Source organism: Panthera tigris, chromosome A1 (genome assembly GCF_018350195.1).
Source record: "Panthera tigris isolate Pti1 chromosome A1, P.tigris_Pti1_mat1.1, whole genome shotgun sequence".
In the NCBI taxonomy this organism is placed as follows: Eukaryota; Metazoa; Chordata; class Mammalia; order Carnivora; family Felidae; genus Panthera; species Panthera tigris.
In genome coordinates, this window is record NC_056660.1 from 115745936 (window position 1) to 115763807 (window position 17872).

Below are 17872 nucleotides of genomic sequence, written 5' to 3' on the forward strand. Positions count from 1 at the left end.
CCCCAGGCTGGCCCCAGGGCAGGCATATGATCTGTAAGCAGCAGCTCAATCTGAGCGGCACCTACAGGCACCAGAACCTGCCTCCCAACCTGAGCAGACTGCTGAACTGCCTGGAAGGGCAATATTCCAGTTGGTCCAGGAGTTGCAGAGACGGTACAGTTTCTCTGTACTGTTCCTCCAGCTTCCTCTAATGTTTAACATCTTGTGTAACCATGGTGCTGCCCCCTTTTTATACCCTGCTTGCCAGGAGAGGCCAGTTGCCAGGGGGGTATGAACACCTGTGTTGGAATCATCTTTGACACAGCTCCTGCCTGGTGACCAGCACTGTCAGTGATGCTTCAGTGCACACAAGTCCCCTGGCTTCAAGTACCTAGGGAGTTGGGCAGAGTGGGCTGCATACTAGCTGGCCAGTCATCCAGGGCAGTGTAGGAGCTCCCGGGCAGATGGATCCACTGAGGGGCAGAGTAGCGGAAGAGCAGTAAGGCCCCCTGGGTGGGGTGGGGTGGTCCTGGGGCTGACTGGGCCATGCTGCTCAGTGCAGCAGGCAGCCTCTGGACATGCAGGACCTCACACCCGCCATGAAGGTAGGGCATCTAGGAAGATAAAGTTGTATGCCATTCCTGGACCACATGGGGGAGGGGTGCCGGGAGGAACTGTGAGGCCTCAAGGGCTTTCTCCTGGGCCACTCCAACCTCCAGACCTACTCTCCACACCCTCTTCCTCCCCCTACTTTTCCAATAGTTTGGGGTCAGAAGTTCTGTCATCAGCTAACGGCAAAGAGAAGGTCAAAAGGGCTTTGGAAGACTTGGTAATCCAGGGAATAACTGACAGGGATTCTAACGTATGCACCAGCACCAACTGCCCCACCTGAGGTTGACACAGCCCTTTGGTTTGAAGTGTTCTGTCCTGTAGCCAGATTGATTTCTTCCCTCTATAAACACTGTGAGTATTGCCCCAGGTTTTGGAGCTTGTCATATGAAAGGAGGCTTGGCAAGGACAAACTTGACTAAACTGAAGGAGAAAGGTGTTAGAGGAAGCAAGTCCAGGACATTTATTTCCCTGATGAAGCTCTCTGGTAAAACAGGAGTAGGCACAGGGCCAAGGAAAAGCAGTGAGGAAGACAGGTGTCCCGATACCTGTATCACAGGTTTGTGAACACTGAGTGGTACTGTGTACAGAAGGCCCTTGGCACAGGTCCCAGCACAATTGTGATCTCAATAAATGGTAGTTTAAGAGAGGCTGCAGGACCTCTCACATGGCAACTGAGCTGGGTCTCAGGACTGCATTAAGCAGACTGGTTGTAAAACTGGCAGGGGAGAGGGTCCTTCTGTCCCCAGGCAGCAGAGCCAGCCCTCCAGCAGGGACAATAAATGGTAAGGAATTATTCCAGGGTGTCTGCACCTAGTTGTGTTGTTTCCCTGTCGGAAGCTGCCCACTGCAGGATCAGGGGAGGCCGGGGACTTGGGTCAGGTCATCTAGGCAGACAGCAGGTGAAAGCCGTTGCCTAGGACTTTCCTGCCGAGGTGACCCCCAGGTCCGGACTGCCCAGGCCTTTCATGGGTGGGGTGGGCTCTGACTGGTGTGAAGACTGTCCTCGAGCCCATTCAGTCCTGTGCTTATCCTGGCTTGCCGGAGGCCTGGGTTCAGACCCTGTCCCTGCCTCAGGTGATAATGTGTGCTTGAACAAGAGACTTTTCTAAGCCTTGTGTTTCTTACCGGTGAAATAGGAATGATGGTATTATCTATAGTCAGGCACTACTGTTAAGACTAAATCAGGTAATGCACCTTATAAATGCACTGTCTTCTCTTTCACTAGGCTTTCCCCGGGGCTGGGTGTTGTCTGCCAGACCTTAGAACAGTGTTGCTTGTGTTGCTGAGCCAGGTCAGATGAAAGCAGCTGACCTGAAAGTTGTGCCACAGGAGAACGAGAGGCCTGTGGATGGCACCGCCTCAATGGGACAGCTTGGAAAAGCTCAGTACTGGGGCTCCTGGGTGGCTCAGTCAGTTATGCATCTGACTCTTGATTTCAGTTCAGGTCACGATCTCATGGTTTGGGAGTTAGAGCCCCACATCCAGCTCTGTGCTACCAGCTTGGGATTCTCTCTCCCTCTCTCTCAAAATAAACAACCATTAAAAAAAACAAAACAAAAAAAAAACCTCACTACTGACCTGGAGTATTGTAGCTGCTATGCCAGGCTCCAAACAGAGGACTGGCCAAGAGAGGAGGCATAAAAATAGATAAACAAAAATAGAACTGAAAGAAGACTGCCGAAGGACCAACTTAATTTGTAAGATTCATTAACTTTGAAAAAGTTTAAAATCCTCACTGCTTATAAATGAGTTTCGCGGTGGCTGCAGTTTTGAGATTTTCCTACAAGTGGCCACAGATCCTCTGAGGCCAAGGCTGACCATCAGCCATCTTAAGCATGTGCTTACAGGAAGAGAGTGTGATTTCGGCTACAAGTCTGCGGACTGGTAAAGGGTCGTTGGGGTCCTTCAAGACCTGTGAGTTTGTTTAGCATGCAAATTTCTTAATAGAGCACTGAGCCCTGACAGGGCTCAGATTTCCAACCCCATTCTGAGAAAATCCCTCACACTTGACCAGGTCTTTACCCCTACCTCCTCCTGCTCTGTGTGAAAGTTAAGAGGCTGGGGGACATTCTGATAGCACTGCCCAGGTTTGAGAGATGAGGATTCTGGGTTATTCTTTTAAGGCCTGCAGTTCCTTTTTAGGTGATTTTTTGGGGAAATGGCATAGCCATATCTTAGGCACAGGACATAGTGCTGCCTGGTTTATAAACCGAGCAGGGTTAGCCAACCCTGGCTGGACAGTAATGGACGCTTCTTCTTGCTCTGGCTGCCTTGCTGTGAGACCACTTTGTTGGTTCCCTAGTACCTGTCCCTATGGGGATAAAAGTCTTTATGAAGAGGAGACAAAGTAGCTGAGGAACTAAGCCACCCTTCCTCCAGTCATCTGGTCTGGTCAGCACTGGCTCTGTAGGGCTTGTGCCAGTTCAGTCTCACCCTCTCTCTACTTCCCCTCCAGTGTATGTGGTGGAAGACCAAAGACGGGATGACCTGGGCCCATCCACCTGCCTCACAGCCTGCTGGACTGCACTCTGTTGCTGCTGTCTCTGGGACATGCTCACTTGACCTGACCAGCCCTCCGGTCCTGCCAGCTCTGCCACCGCCTTCAACAGGTGTGCCTGCCCCATCTCTTCTGATTGCTGAAATAAATGAATGACTAGCTCTGCACAGACATTTCTACCTTCAACACAGTGGGATTCTAGATTATTAGCAGGGGTTGCACTGCTGTTTAATTCAGTGACTATCTTTTTAATGTTCAAAATGCATTTCTTATTGGCCTTTCACAAATGTGCTAAATGACTTTTATTTTTTTGGCCAAAGGCTTAGTTATAAAATATATATTTATAATTTTAAAATTATACGTTCAAGGTAGTGACATGATGTAATCACACTGAATGATTTCTCTGCTAACACCCTGTATGTTTCAATAAATTGGTCTAAACCTCAACCATCTGAATTATTCCAGACAGGATACAAGCCCTGGGTTTGTACCCCAGGAGGGGTCTATTTGCCTTTTTATTCCACTGTGGGTAGGTGCTATTAGGAAGGCAGGTTCTCACCAGGCTAGCATTTTCTCCCTGGTCCTGCTCAAGAGATAAGCTCACCAAACTGTTATGTGCTTGTACCCAGAGCCTAGGAAAAGGACCTCTCGGTAACTATGGGTTGCTCCATAGGCCTTCTTTTCTGCTGTCACACGCCTCCCTCTACATACACACACCCACACACCCATCTCAGCTTTGGCCACAGGGTGGCGCTGAGGTGCCATAACAGCAAGTCAATATCCGTCAGCTGGCCCTGAGAGGCTACAGCTGACAGATCTCGGCCTGCCCACCTGCACTCTGAAGCAGTGGCAGTGAGCTGCTCATAAATATTTAACTACCAGTTGTCTTTAAAACAAAACCATATTTTGTCCATCACCTGATTACTGTGGAGTAAATGATCCCACAATAGCTGATTTCAAGCTACCAACTTGATGTGGAGTTGGGAAGAAAAGCGCAGGAATGCACCAATTTCCATCATCCAGATGCGATAGACTGTTAACCTCAAAAACAGATAATGGCCAGATTTAGTAATTAGGAAGGGACAAGTCTGAATATTTATTACCCTTGTTTTAAATAGGATTACATATTTACATAACTTGATTTTTAATAATTGGCTCTCCAGAGCCAGTACAAGCCAGCTCCAGCACACCACTGCCCCTAAGCCTCTAGGAGGCCTTAGGATTGTACTGTCCACCGGAAGACAGCCTGACTGCATTTTCGTATGGAACATGTGGGAGGAAACAGGGAAGGAATCTTTAGGCAGAATGCCACCAAGGTTCACTTAAATTCAGTTATACCCTGGTCTCCCTTCTTCCTGATCTGCATGGAAGCTCAGAAGTAGGATTTACTCAAAGGAACAGAAAGGAAAAAAAAGAACCAGGAAAGGCTTCAATGTGAAAGGAACAGAGCCAATGCTCTGGAGGGGACAGGTCAGGGAGGAGCTGAGGTTGAAAGCCTCTGGCCCTCAGTTCTCAAGAAAGGCAGACTTAGAGTGGGTGGGGGAAACAGATGCCTTTTATTGGTCTAACCAGCATAACTAGTAGGTTTGGGCAGAGCTCCCCTATCTGTCCTGGCCCCCATCTTTACTGGGTGTTTGTGACTCACCCCAGGGGAGAAGAATGTCGGGCAGGGGTGGCAGGCAGAGCCAGGATCGAAAAGGGGATCAGGGTGAAGTAGAAAACACAGGGTTACCAGATCACTCAAATACAAAGTCCATCAGGGCAGAAGAGAGGATGTTTCCCCACATGGGCCCCTCTGCCCTTGCCAGGAAGGGGGCAGGAAGCTTTGACTAGAGGTTTCCTACTGTGCCCTTCGTGCCATCAGCATCTCCCGGATGTTGTCCTCAGCCTCCTTCACACTCCGCTCCAGGTAGGATTTTTTCTGCTGCAGTATGACAAAGAAACCAGGGTTAGGGGGTATGGGCCAGGCTGGCAGATGCAGCTTTTCTGCCCAATGGTAATGGCTTCTCCTCTGTGAACAGTGACTTCCACTAGCATGTTGTCTCCTGGGGGCCTGGTACAAACACACCTGCCCAGAGTGCTCCCCTCATCCCGCCCACAGACATGAGGGAGGGAGGGGGAAGTTATTTGGTGCAGGAAGCAGAAATGCTCAGTGGAAGGCAGCTGCACTCTTCCCCCAGAAGGAAGTGAACTCAAAACAGGCGTCTCAGTACATGAAGTTATACCAGACAGACAAAGGCCAGGAAATTCCAGGACAAAGCTCCGGCCGCATAACAGACTGTCTCTCAAGGTTTTCCACAGCCCAGGCCAGGCGCCTGTAGCTGCCACTGCTGCAGAATGGACTGGGCACCCTCCGTTCTGTCCAGTCAGAGGGCAGGCTGCACGAGTGCTAAGAAGTTGTATCACACGTCTCATCGAGGCAGATGAGTCAGGATGAAATCTGCTTTTCTAATGAAACCGCTGCCTGCCAGGAATCCAGGACAGTGACACGCTGAGTAAAACAGACCTTTTGGATGTTCACCTCCCTACCCCATCTGGGTCCTAAATTAAAAATCTCAACTTAGACAAAGAACTTAAACTACTTTCAGGAGCCACATCTGGGCCAGGATTACAAAAGATTAGTCAAAGGAAATGATGTCTGTACATTATTTGCCCTGTGGTCACCCCAAAAATATGGTGGCTTCACCACTGGTCCCTCCCCTGGGGACATACTTGTGGTTGCATTCTCACTTGACATGAAATGAGGCTCCCTTTTTCAGAAATACTCAAAATAATCCCCTAAGGGTGCATGTGACTAAGCCACACTGGAGTCAGTAATGCAAAGCCCTGACCCAGACAGCTTAGATGCATCCAGTGCCCTTCTCTCATTCACCCCTACACCCTAGCAGCTGTGGATTCACTTTGACCGTTCAAGTGCCCATATGACCTGGGAAAGACTGAGCCAGAGAACAAGTGAGCAGCCTGGCCTGACAGGCCTTCTTTGGGAACTGATGCCCAACCAAACCACCAAGGCAGGAAAATCAAAATGAAGGCCTCTGGGACTTGAGGCCTTCACCATTAAAATCTCTGATGCCCCTCTACATATCCTTCTAACTTCTCCCACTCTCTGTCCAGATATTTATTAAATGCAACAGGGGACTTTTTCCTATAGGTTCCAATGCTGTGGCATCTTTATCAGTTCTTATCTGAGCCTCTAATTCCCGTCTGGCTTCTCCTAACTTGAAATCTCCTGAAGGCTAGAAAGAGCCATATCTCTTTACTCCTCTCTCATTTGTCCAACTTGCACACCATTCATTCCTTACCAAACAACAGGAGCTCCATAAAACTCACAGTGGCCACAGATGTATGCTGGTGCTGAGGAATTTATTATCAGTGTGATATCAGAATGGGAACTCAAAGTTCCTTTGATAAACAATCCCTAGACTTTACATGTGGTGACTTAAAGAGGGAAATACTAATAACTCCTGACACACCACTGAAGAATGTACACGTACTGGGTGTTGCACAGAAGGGGAGCAGGAGCTAAATAGTGAGGGCCATGTACCATCTGGGCACCTTCCCAGCCCTGTGGAAATCTAAGGAAAAGGCCAGTGGGGCAAGCGGGGTTGTGCTCCCACAGCATCAGCTGATGCCCAGGGACCTATCAGGTCTGCTGCATTCTATCTCCGTCAACTCGCTGCCCAGCTGGCAAAACTAAACTTGGAACATCAGCCAGAACTTTTCTACCTAAAAGGACTCTGGACAAATTCAGGTTAAAATTCCTATCTTTAAAATTCATCATTCTATGTCTCTTCCTTCTATCTTCCACTTACAGTTTTATGATTTTTTTTCAGGATTTTTACCACTTTATAACCTAAAGTCTTCAAGTTTCAAAAAAATAACGCAAAATAAACTTGTCTATGTTGAAATCTTTAATTACTTAAATAAACTTTTTGCACATCAAATTTTTTATTTCGGGGGCACCTGGGTGGCTCAGTCTGTTAAGTGTCTGACTCTTGGTTTCGGCTCAGGTCACGATCTCATGGCTCGTAGGATCAAGGCCCATGAGGATCCTACGGGATCCTGATCCTAGGATCAGGATCGGGTTGTGCACTGACAGCAAGAGCCTGCTAGGGTCTCGGTGTCTCTCTCTCTCTCTCTCTCTCTCTCTCTGCCCCTCCCCTGCTCATGCTCACTCACTCGCTTGCTCTCTCAAAATAAAACTTTTTTAAGAATTTAAAAAATAAATGCAATTTTTATTTCATCCTACCAGATGGGTCATTCCTAACACAGAGGGAACTGTTTTCTTTTTCAGTAGTTTCTGTCTCATCCTTAAAGACACCTAAGCCAAGAAGACCTTCACAATCAAACCTCAATCAGAGTATGTGATGTGTGTTGAATTCTGTCTCACAAAAAGATACATTAAAGTCCTAACCCCCAGGACCCATGGATGTGGCCTTATTTGGAAATAGGGTCTTTGCAGGGGTAACCACATTAAAATGAGGTCATACTGAATTAGGGTGGGCCCTAAATCCAATAATTAGTGTCCTTATAAGGCCACATGAAGACAAAAGGGACACAGACAGAATGCCATCCCTTGATGGAGGCAGAAAGGGAAGGATGTATCTATAACCCAAGGAAGGCCAAGAAGGGTCGGCAACAGAAGCTATGAAGAGGAAGGAAGGATTCTTCTCCAGAGGCTTCAGAAGGAGGGTGACCCCACACCACCTTGATTTTGGACTTCTAGCTTCCAGAACTTGTGAGAGAATAATTTTCTATTGTTCTAAACCACTCAGTTTATGGGGTGCCTGGGTGGCTCAGTCAGTTAAGCCTGTGACTCTTAGTTTAGGCTCAGATCATGATCTCATGGTTTGTGGGTTCAGGCCCTGCACTGGGCTCTGTGCTGACAGTGCAGAGCCTGCTTTGAATTTGCTACCTGTTCCTCCCCACTCATGTGCACACTCACTCTCTAAATAAATAAACTTTAAAAAATAAACCATCCAGTTTGTAGTAATTTGTGAAGAAGCCCCAGGAAACCATGAAATGAGGGATGCCCCAGAGAACAAGTCTACCCAAAGTTCTTATGTACTCACACCTTCTGACCACACTGAATCATAGAGGCCTGGGTAAGAATTTCTAAAAGTATGTCGGGACCTGTACTTCTCCCAAAAAAATTGTGGTAGAAATGATCCAAATAAAAATGAGACAGAAAGGATGCAAAACCTTAAGGAAACTGATTAAGTCAAAAATTTTTCTTTCTTAAATTTCTACACCTTCTTCCTAAAACTCACCAAACCAGAAATTTTGTGGACCCCAGTCTCCCCCACTTCTACAGATGACAACTCCGTCCTTGCAAATGCTCAAAACCTTTGGTGTCACCTTTGAATCTTCCTTCTTTCACATCTGACATCAACCAACAAATCCTATGAGCACTATCTCAAAATGTGTCCATAATCTGACCTTAATAAATAACCTCCTAAGTGGTCTCCCAAGTTGATTTTGAGAGAGAGTGTGCACGACCATACACGCGTGAGCAGGGAAGGGACGGGGGGGCGGGGGTGGGGGGTGCGGATCTTAAGCAGACTCCACGCTCAGCTCGGAGCCCAGTGTGGGGTCCGATCTCATAAACCACAAGATCGTGACCTAAACCTAAATCAAGAGTTAACTATGCCCCCCTTCTGCCTTCTGATCCTCTTCAGTTTCTTCACACAGTGCTGAGTCCTCTTTTAATGCTCCAATGGCTTCCTATTTCAAAGTAGAAGGCAAAGCCCTTTTGAAAAGCCATGTTTAGACTTGTTCTCAGCAGACTCTGACCTCAACTCCCTCTCACCCACTCAGCTCCAGCAACACTGGCCTCCACCTCCGACTATGCACTGCCCCTCCAACCCACCACCATGCTCCTGCTTGGCTTTTGCCCTTTGGCTCCGTTAGGAACACTCTTCTCCAAATATCCACAGCACTTGCTCACTTACTTCCTTCAGCCCTTTCTCAAATGCTTCTTGCTGTGATTACACAGGAGCTCCACGCTCCCTATTCTCACCCTGATTTGCATGCATAGCCTGTTACCACTGGAAGAAGCAGTATTTGTGGGTCTTCCCTTACAAGAAAGGAATGTCCATGATCATGGGCAAGACTCTGTTCTGTTCACTGCTATAATCCCAGTGTCTAGAAAAATGGCTGCTACAAGACAGGAACTCAATACTTGTTGAAAAAAGTACATTTATTATCGGAAATGAGTACTTACTGATTTACTTATATACAAACTGCTGCTTTGTAGTTCTCCCTCACAACTTGGAATGAGGATCACCAACAGAGCAAGCACAGGTAAAAACTGACCATCTCCTTCAAGATGGTTTTCAGTTTGGGGCACTGCCTTCTAACCTCTGCCCCTAGGTATACATAGGTCTAAAACTCAACCCTCCCTGATGTCCATGGGAAAATCAAAGGCTTGGCTTCCATAAACAGAACAGGTCCTAAGGTTCAGGCCCCTTGATCAAATCAACCTGTGAAACTGTGAAACAAGCTATCCCAATTTCCCATGTCCTGGAGTTGGAAATCCTTGAGAAAATGCTCTGAGACTGGCCTGGGCTGCCAGGAGCTCCAGGGGAATTATGACTGCTGTGTAAACTTCCGGAGGCCTTTTAAACCCACACCTTCCAGCAGGAGTCCCAGGAACGCATCTGCTGCAGCATTTTTGTGTGTTGCTGAGCAATCTCCCTCAGAACCTTTACCCTAGGAAACTCTCTAGTGGAATCAAACCACAGAGCCCTGGATGCAGCGACATTCTTGTGGGCCTTGTTCTAGAGTGAAATTCTGAGATTTCCTGTGGGGCTCAGCATGGCCAGGGAAATGACACTGCTTGAGGTACTACTCATCAGCCTGAGGCTCTCCTTTCTGGGAGTCAGGCTGAGGGGCTAGTGTTCTAGTCACACCCTCCCATGAAAGAAAGAGGCTCAAGTCTCTAGAACTTTTCTGACCTCACAGAATCTCTCAGAGAGACTCCTGAAGTAATTCAGCTTCTGATGCTTTATCTCTATACTTTTTTCCTCAGAACTTTTGTCCCCCCCCCCCTTCTCTAATATTTTTCCTATTTGTCATTTCTTAGGGCATAGAAAGTAGTTTTCCCCTCTCATCCTCTATTTCCCCATTTGTAAAATGATTTGGACAGTATCAGTATCTGCACTCGCCCATCATTATTCTTTAGTCACAAAACGTTTTCTTCAAATGACCTCTTAAGACAAAACAACACAGGTAAAACAGAGCTGGGGGAAGAATAGGGGGTTATGGTGGATAAAAGCAGACCTTCTAGCTTGTCCCCAGACTCCAATCCAGTACAGGATCAGTAGAAAGGGCCATCTTGATCCCCCCCTCCCACCCCTGATGTTCTAGGGAATCTGTGTTCAGAGACCTTCTGCTCTGAATCCCATGTTTCAGATCCTGAATTTGACATACCCTGGCCAAACACTTCTCCCTTATGTTGAATCCACAGCTTCCAGCTTGTGCAGACCATTGCTAACTTCAAGCTCTACTGTTAATCTAAAAGGGTGAAGCAAAGGCTACCTTCTCACTAAAAACCCAGAGCCTGATTCTCATGTTCTATCAGTGTGCAGAACTCTAAAACAGCCAGAGGGTACCAGCTGCCCACACAGGGGAAGTTTAGCAAGAGGCCAAAAATTCACCAAAGACTGAGAAGGCATGTCTTAGCAGATGGGGGAGTACACTGTGATGAAGGCAGAGAAACAAAAGGAGGAAGAGAAAATAAGAAAGGCAACGTGGAGGCACAATCAGAGAAGTCAGGAAGGGAAATGAGACAGAGACAGATGGGCAGGGCTACAGCAAGCAGAAGCAGGGCAGAGCTCTGAAAGTGCAAGTGAATGGGTAAAGAGCACTCACCAGAAGCAGGCCAGACAGGCCAAGTCTGACCGGCAACCGAAAGCTAAGAGACAACTAACTGGTCCACAGACACGAGGCTATTTGTGAACTCATGAGGGTGCATTTACTTTACCATCAAGGACACAACTAGGCTATAAGGGACCTTCTGAACTAGACTTTGAGACCAGCTCAAAGATGAGAAAGTAATTGTAGGCATGGAGCAGAATATAAGAGAAATCTAAGAAATAGTCACTGTCTCTGTGTCTTTTAGAAACAGCTTTCAAAACCTCTTTCAAAGGTTCCTCTGCTAAAAGACTTGTTTCAGCTGAGCACTGACCTTGTTTTTCTCCCAGGTGTTCTCTTAACCTGCAAAGAGACTCTGACACTGCTACTGAACGGGGTCAGACTCCCAAATCCTACCTATAATCACATGCTCAATCTGCCCAAGTCAAACCTCTACGTTACTCAACACCTTATGGCAGAAATACAATGGGGGTGGGAGTAAGGTTTATTCTTTCCTTCAAACAACAGTGGTTGGCCCCTAGGTCTCCCTGGACTTTAGGTGATCTCTACCAGTGTTGCCCTCCCTAACACATCAGCTTCAATTAAGTCCCAGAGAAGGCCAAGCCCATCAGACAACCCAGGAAAGAAAGTAGAAACTCCTAGGTAAACAGAGCCAGGGGGCAACTATTCCAGTGCACATGGTGCTGATGAGGCCACATTCAAAGAATCATTACATTTTGGGGCATCAAACTTAAAAGGGATGAGACATGCCAGTAAATCATGTCAAGTGGCTCAGAAAAGATTAAGAGGAGAAAGAACCTGCCCATGGCCTTAAACATCTAAAGCAATGGCTCTTAAAATGTGGTCCCTGGAATTTTTCCAGCATCAGCAACTCCTGAGAACCTGTTAGAAATGCACAATCTCAGGCCCCACCCAAGACCCACTGAATCAGAAATTCTAGGGATGGAGCCCAGCAATCTGTGTTTTCACTGCTCTCCAGGTGATTCTGAGGCACTGTGAAGTTTGAGAACCACTGTTCCAAAGTGAGTCAGCAGAGGGCCAAAGATACAGTATCTCAGGCTCTGTGAGGATGTTTCTGTCACAACCACTCAACTCTGCCGTCACAGCATAAAAGCTGCCACAGACAATGTGTATACTAAGGAGTGCACCGAAAATGAACAATAGCTATGTTCTAAACACACAAACACAAGCAGCAACGTGGGTCTGGCTAGCCAGGCTACAGTCTGTCAACTCTGTTCTTAAAAAATAGTCTTAAAAGAACTGAATCCAGCAGGTAGAGATTTCAGAGATTTTTAACTTTCAAGAAAAGCTGATAAAAGCCCAAATGTCCAACCATCCATCCTTCTGATTCATTCATTTACTCATTCAACCCAATGCCAAACCCTATCTCTCTTTTCCTCCCAAACTCTGGTCCTTGAAATTTGTGGCAGCATGCCTTACCATCCTCCCGTAACTCCTTGTTGCCGGAGTCTCCAAGATACTGGGTACTGTCCCTCATTCGCTGATGGCTCACGGTCTTCCCATCCACCACTGCTGCACCACTCAAAGTGACTCCAACAAAAATGTAGATGATCCATTCAATACCATGCTCTCCCCTGCCCTCACAGTCTTTACTTCACTCCACCTCAGCCACCCACCGCACAGTCATACGCTCGAGACCACATCAACACCACTAACTGCGCCACCTCAAAATTTCATTTTTACCACTGCTACTTCATATTTTTCCAAGTCACTCTGATAACTCTCAACTCTAGCATGTCTTCAACCTCATCCCAATGACAAGGTTTTCGTTACATATTACGCTTCCATGGCCTTTTCCCTCTTACTCAGCTAAGCTTCCACAGTGCACCATTTATATTTAACCCCTTATAAATACTTTTTCTCCTCCGCTCTGCTCTCCCTCTGTTGCACTTGCCTGGCAAAATGCCAACCCAAGTTAAACCCATCTGCCTACTCCATGCTTATACCTAAATGCTGCTAGAGAAGAATACTTAAATGTGCTGGTTTCACTTTAAATTCAGGACCATGAACCTCAAATGGGCACAACACTGACCCAGTATTCTGTTAAACTAAGTTCACTTGTGTGCTCTCCAAAATAGCTACTCCACACTTTTATCTTGTTTCCTCAAATCTCCTATACTACCTCCTCCCTGCCCCCTCCTTTCCAAGTCACTGAGAAAATACAAGCAATCTGAGGAGAATTCTCTCTTCTTCCCACTACCACATCTTCCACCTGACCCACACCGATACATATACTCTCTTCTTTCCCTGTTGTTAAAATGGATAGTGTCCCTGCTTCTATCAAAACGCAACCCTTCCACTTGGGTGTTGGTTCCATCTCTACTCACCTCAAAACCTTCACTGCTGCAATCAGCCTTTTTCCTCCTTTCTAATTTTCCATTTCCCTTTCTCTGAAAGATCTTTATTGTTGAAGCAAATCACTTTAATTTTTTTTTTTAATGTTTGTTTTTGAGAAAGAGCAGACGACCAGGGGAGGAGCAGAAAGAGGGAGATAGAGAATCAGAAGCAGGCTCTGCGCTTTAGTGTAAAGCCGGACGTGGGGCTCAAACCCACAAACCTACAAGATCATGGCCTGAGTCAAAGTCAGAAGCTTAACCAACTAAGCCACCCAGTGGCAGATGATTTAAGACAAATCACTTTAAAAACCCTTTCTTGTCCTCACATTCCCTGTAGGTACTGTCCCCTTTCTTTCCTTCCCTTCTTAGCAAAATTTCTTGAATTAATTGTTTTTAGTAGCTCCCCACTTTCTTACCTCCCATATGCTCCCCAGATATCTCCAATTACTATTGGGGTTATTTTTTATAGAGCAGAGGAATCTGTTACAATCTTCTTGTAACTCTGTGACTCTGTGGGCCTAATACTCTACAAGTCTTCCAAATGAGCAAATAAAATACGTTTTACTATTTCAGTTTATCTTATTTTGTCCTAGTTTTACAAAACCAAGAGAATCCAACTCACAGTGTTTACAGTGGAGTTTGGCCTGTAGGCATGATAAAGGGGTAGGTGGAAAAGGGTGCGCCCTCTCAGAGAGGAAGTAAGGGCAACTCCTTGCATTCTTGGACGTGGAGGTGCACCTGACTCAACTGTCAGGGCAAGACTAGCAGTGAGATATGTGAGCAAACACCTGAAGTCACTTCAGCACTACCTCTTTGCTCCAAGCAAATCACTAATTTCAGTTTCCTTACAATTCAACAAAAAGATGGACCCAATTAAAAAATGGGCAAAGGACTTGAACAGACATTTCTTCAAAAAAAATATGGGGGGGGGAGGGGCGCCTGGGTGGCTCAGTCAGTTGGGCGTCCGACTTCGGCTCAGGTCATGATCTCACAGTTGGTGGGTTCAAGCCCTGTGTCAGGCTCTGTGCTGACAGCTCAGAGCTTGAAGCCTCCTTCAAATTCTCTGTCTCCTCCTCTCTCTGCCCCTCCCATGCTCATGCTCTTACTCTGTCTCTCAATAATAAATAAACGTAAAAAAAAAAAAATTAAAAAAAAAAAAGATATATGAGGAGCACCTGGGTGGCTCAGTTGGTTAAGCGTCCGACCTCAGCTCGGGTCATGATCTCGCAGTTCGTGAGTTCAAGCCCCGCATCGGGCTCTGTGCTGACAGCTCAGAACCTGGAGCCTGCTTCGGATTCTGTGTCTCACTCTCTCTCTCTCTGCCCCTCCCCTGCTCATGCTCTGTCTCTCTCTGTCTCAAAAATAAATAAAACATTAAAAAAAAAAAAAAGATATATGAATGACCAATAAGCACATGAAGAGATATTCAACCTCATCAGTCCTTAGGAAAATGCAAGTAAAAACCACAATGAGATACCAATTTTAATGTTTTATGGGGGTGGGGGGAGCAGAGAGACAGGGAGACACAGAATCTGAAGCAGACTCCAGGCTCTGAACTGTCAGCACAGAGCCTGATGTGGGGTTCGAACTCACAAACTGTGAGATCATGACCTAAGCAGAAATCAGATGCTTAACCAACTGAGCCACCCAGGCACCCCAATGAGATACCACTTTACACCTACTAGGATAACTCTAATCAAAACCAGAAAACAGATGCTGGCAAAGATGTAGAGATATTAGAACTCGCATATACTGCTGGTGGGAATGTAAAATGATGCAGTGGCTGTAGGAAACAGTCTGGCAGTTTCTTAAGAAGTTAAAAGATAAAACTGCCACATGACCTAGCAATTCCACTCCTAGGCATGTACTCAAGAGAAATGAAAACAGGTATTCAAACAAAAATATTCACAATAGCCCAAAACTGGAAACAACCCAAGGGCCCATCAGTTGAAAAAATGTGACACCCATACAAGGGAATACTGTGCAGTCGTCAAAAGGAATGAAGATGTGAACCTTGAAAACATGGAGTGGCGGCACCTGGGTGGCTCAGTCAGTTAACCGTTCGAGTCTTGATTTTGGCTCAGGTCATGATCTCCTCATGATCTCACCGTTGTGGGTTCAAGCACCGCCTAAGGCCCTGCACTGACAGTGCCAAGCCTGCTTGGGATTTTCTCTCTCTCTCTCTCTCTCTGTCCCTCCCTGGCTCGTGCTTTCTCTCTCTAAATAAATAAATAAATAAGAAAGAAAAAAAAGGGGCACCTGAGTGACTCAGTCGGTTGAGCTTCTGACTTCAGCTCAAGTCATGATCTCACGGTCCATGAGTTCGAGCCCTGCGTTGGGCTCTGTGCTGACAGCTCGGAGCCTGGAGCCTGCTTCATATTCTGTGTTTCCCCCTCTCTCTGACCCTCCCCCGTTCACACTCTGTCTCTCTCTGTCTCAAATAAACAAACATTTTAAAAAAAGAAAAGAGAAGAAAGAAAAGATCGAGCTAAGGGGGAAAAGGCAAATACTGAAAGCCACATACTGTGTGATCCATTTATATGAACATCCAGAATAGGCAAATCTATACAGACAGACAACAGATTAAACTCCCCAAGTGCTGAGGGAGACGGGAAAAGGACGACTACTTAATGGATAAGAGGTTTCTTTTGGAGGTGATGAAAATGTTCTAGAATCAGACAGTGGGCATGGTTGCACAACACTGTGCATTTTATGTTATGTGAACTTTATTTCAATTAAAACTAAAAATTCCTAGTCTTCTCAAAATGCTATTCCACAAAGAGAAAAAACAGGACACGAAAACCCTGTATTTAAAAACAGGCATGGCAGGATGCTTGGGTGGCTCAGTCAGTTGAGCATCCAACTCAATTTTGGCTCAGGTCAAGATCCCAGGGTTGTGGGACTGAATGCCAGATAAAGCTCCACACTGAGTGTGGACCCTGCTTAAGATTCTCTCTCTCACTCCCTCTCCCTACCTCTCTCTGCCCTTGTCCCTCACTCACACGCATTCTCCCTCTCTAAAATAAAAATTACCAAAAAAACACAAAAAACAAAAAAAAAACAAAAACAAAAACGAAAACCAACACAGAAAACAAAAAACAGGCATGGTAAGGCAAGTTCCTAATGAACTACTGTCACAGCAAATCAGTATTTACTCCACACAAAAACTCAGAGTAACACACACAAACTGAGCACGGTAAAATAAACTGATGTATTAATTTGTGAAAACTAACTTTAATGTTATTAGCGAAAGCAGTAAACATTTAGATTAATGATTTAATAAGGTATTCTGGGAGAGCCAATGAACAAACAAGGGTAAGGAAACTTCTACGTGATCACATTACTACTTGCCAATCGAAGAGCATATTTATACAACTAAAAAAATAGAGATATGGCAACCGGAAACCCATAAAAGGAACAGGAGACAGTGAAAACAAGCAAGAGCTCAAAGCCACCGTAAGCACAGATTAATGACTCAGAGACTCCTCCTTTGCTGATTTGTATAGGTCAGCAGAGGGCAGAACTGGAGAACTACAAATACACCCCAGTATCAAAGAACTATTTATAAAGCTTTTCCAAAAAACTGGCTTTCTTTTCATTAAGAAAGAGAAAAAGGGTAACTAATAGTTATACCTCTCAGTACCACCAAGGAATTACTGTTATTGAACTCTAAGCCATACCCCTAGATCAGACAAGCAACCTAGGATCTTTGCTCCCATTGCTCGGAGTGTTCCGAAGGGCACGGAGAGGTTAGCTCACACCACCCAGTGATACTTCTCCATCCGGGGTGATCCAGGAGCTCATACCATGATGGAATTACTCTACAGACCAGACGTCACAGCTGCCACTTGTCCCAACTCCACACACACCCAAGTTACCATGGAACTGGTAGAAACAGAATGGAGTTTAATATGCTGTTAGCTCTGATGTAAGTAGCTGACATAACACCAATTAAATTCATAATGACACTAGAATAATAAAAGAGCACTTGGCACACTTCTCTTTGCAAACATGATTTAAAGAGTGGTTTTCATTTTTCCCTTTCTTCAATTTCCAGATGCTAGGTCACTAAGAAGCCACTTACAATCTTTTAGCTCAAAGAGTTGGGGTTTGGGGGTTTTAAGAAAAGAACCACTAATATTAGAAGGCCCAGCTACTAGGAATATCCAATTATGATACAGGAACCCCCATTTTTTTCAGAGCATAAATGAATAATACTGTGGGTGGAATCTAAAATCTGGAATCCTGCGTTCCCACTCATCTTCCTCTCTTTCCCTGACCAGTTCTGGTTCTGGCTCTGTGCAGGATATCTGATCTCCATTTCTTTTCTCTTTTCTTTTCTTTTCTCTTATCTTCTTTTCTTTAATGTTTACTTATTTTAAGAGAGAGAAGAGTGCATGCATATGGGCACATGAGCACAGGAGGGGCAGAGAGAGCGGAGAGAGAGAATCCTAAGCAGGCTCCATGCTGTCACCACAGAGCCCAACATGGGGCTCAGTCCCACAAACTACGAGATAATGACCTGAGCCAAAATCAAGAGCCAAACACTCAA

The 17872-nt window shown here is 45.8% G+C and overlaps 2 protein-coding genes across 2 annotated transcripts in view; one reads left to right on the forward strand and one right to left on the reverse strand.

Annotated features, from left to right (window-relative positions):
• CYSTM1 (cysteine rich transmembrane module containing 1) overlaps window positions 1–3535 on the forward strand; it is a 79570-nt gene extending 76035 nt beyond the window's left edge. Inside the window, exon 4 of the mRNA XM_015535587.2 lies at window positions 3047–3535. Coding sequence (XP_015391073.2) covers window positions 3047–3153 — 107 coding nt within the window. The 3' untranslated portion in view covers window positions 3154–3535. The remainder of the gene's footprint in view (window positions 1–3046) is intronic.
• A 617-nt stretch (window positions 3536–4152) lies between these two features.
• PFDN1 (prefoldin subunit 1) overlaps window positions 4153–17872 on the reverse strand; it is a 72963-nt gene continuing 59243 nt past the window's right edge. The window contains exon 4 of the mRNA XM_007077888.2: window positions 4153–5012. Coding sequence (XP_007077950.1) covers window positions 4929–5012 — 84 coding nt within the window. The 3' untranslated portion in view covers window positions 4153–4928. The remainder of the gene's footprint in view (window positions 5013–17872) is intronic.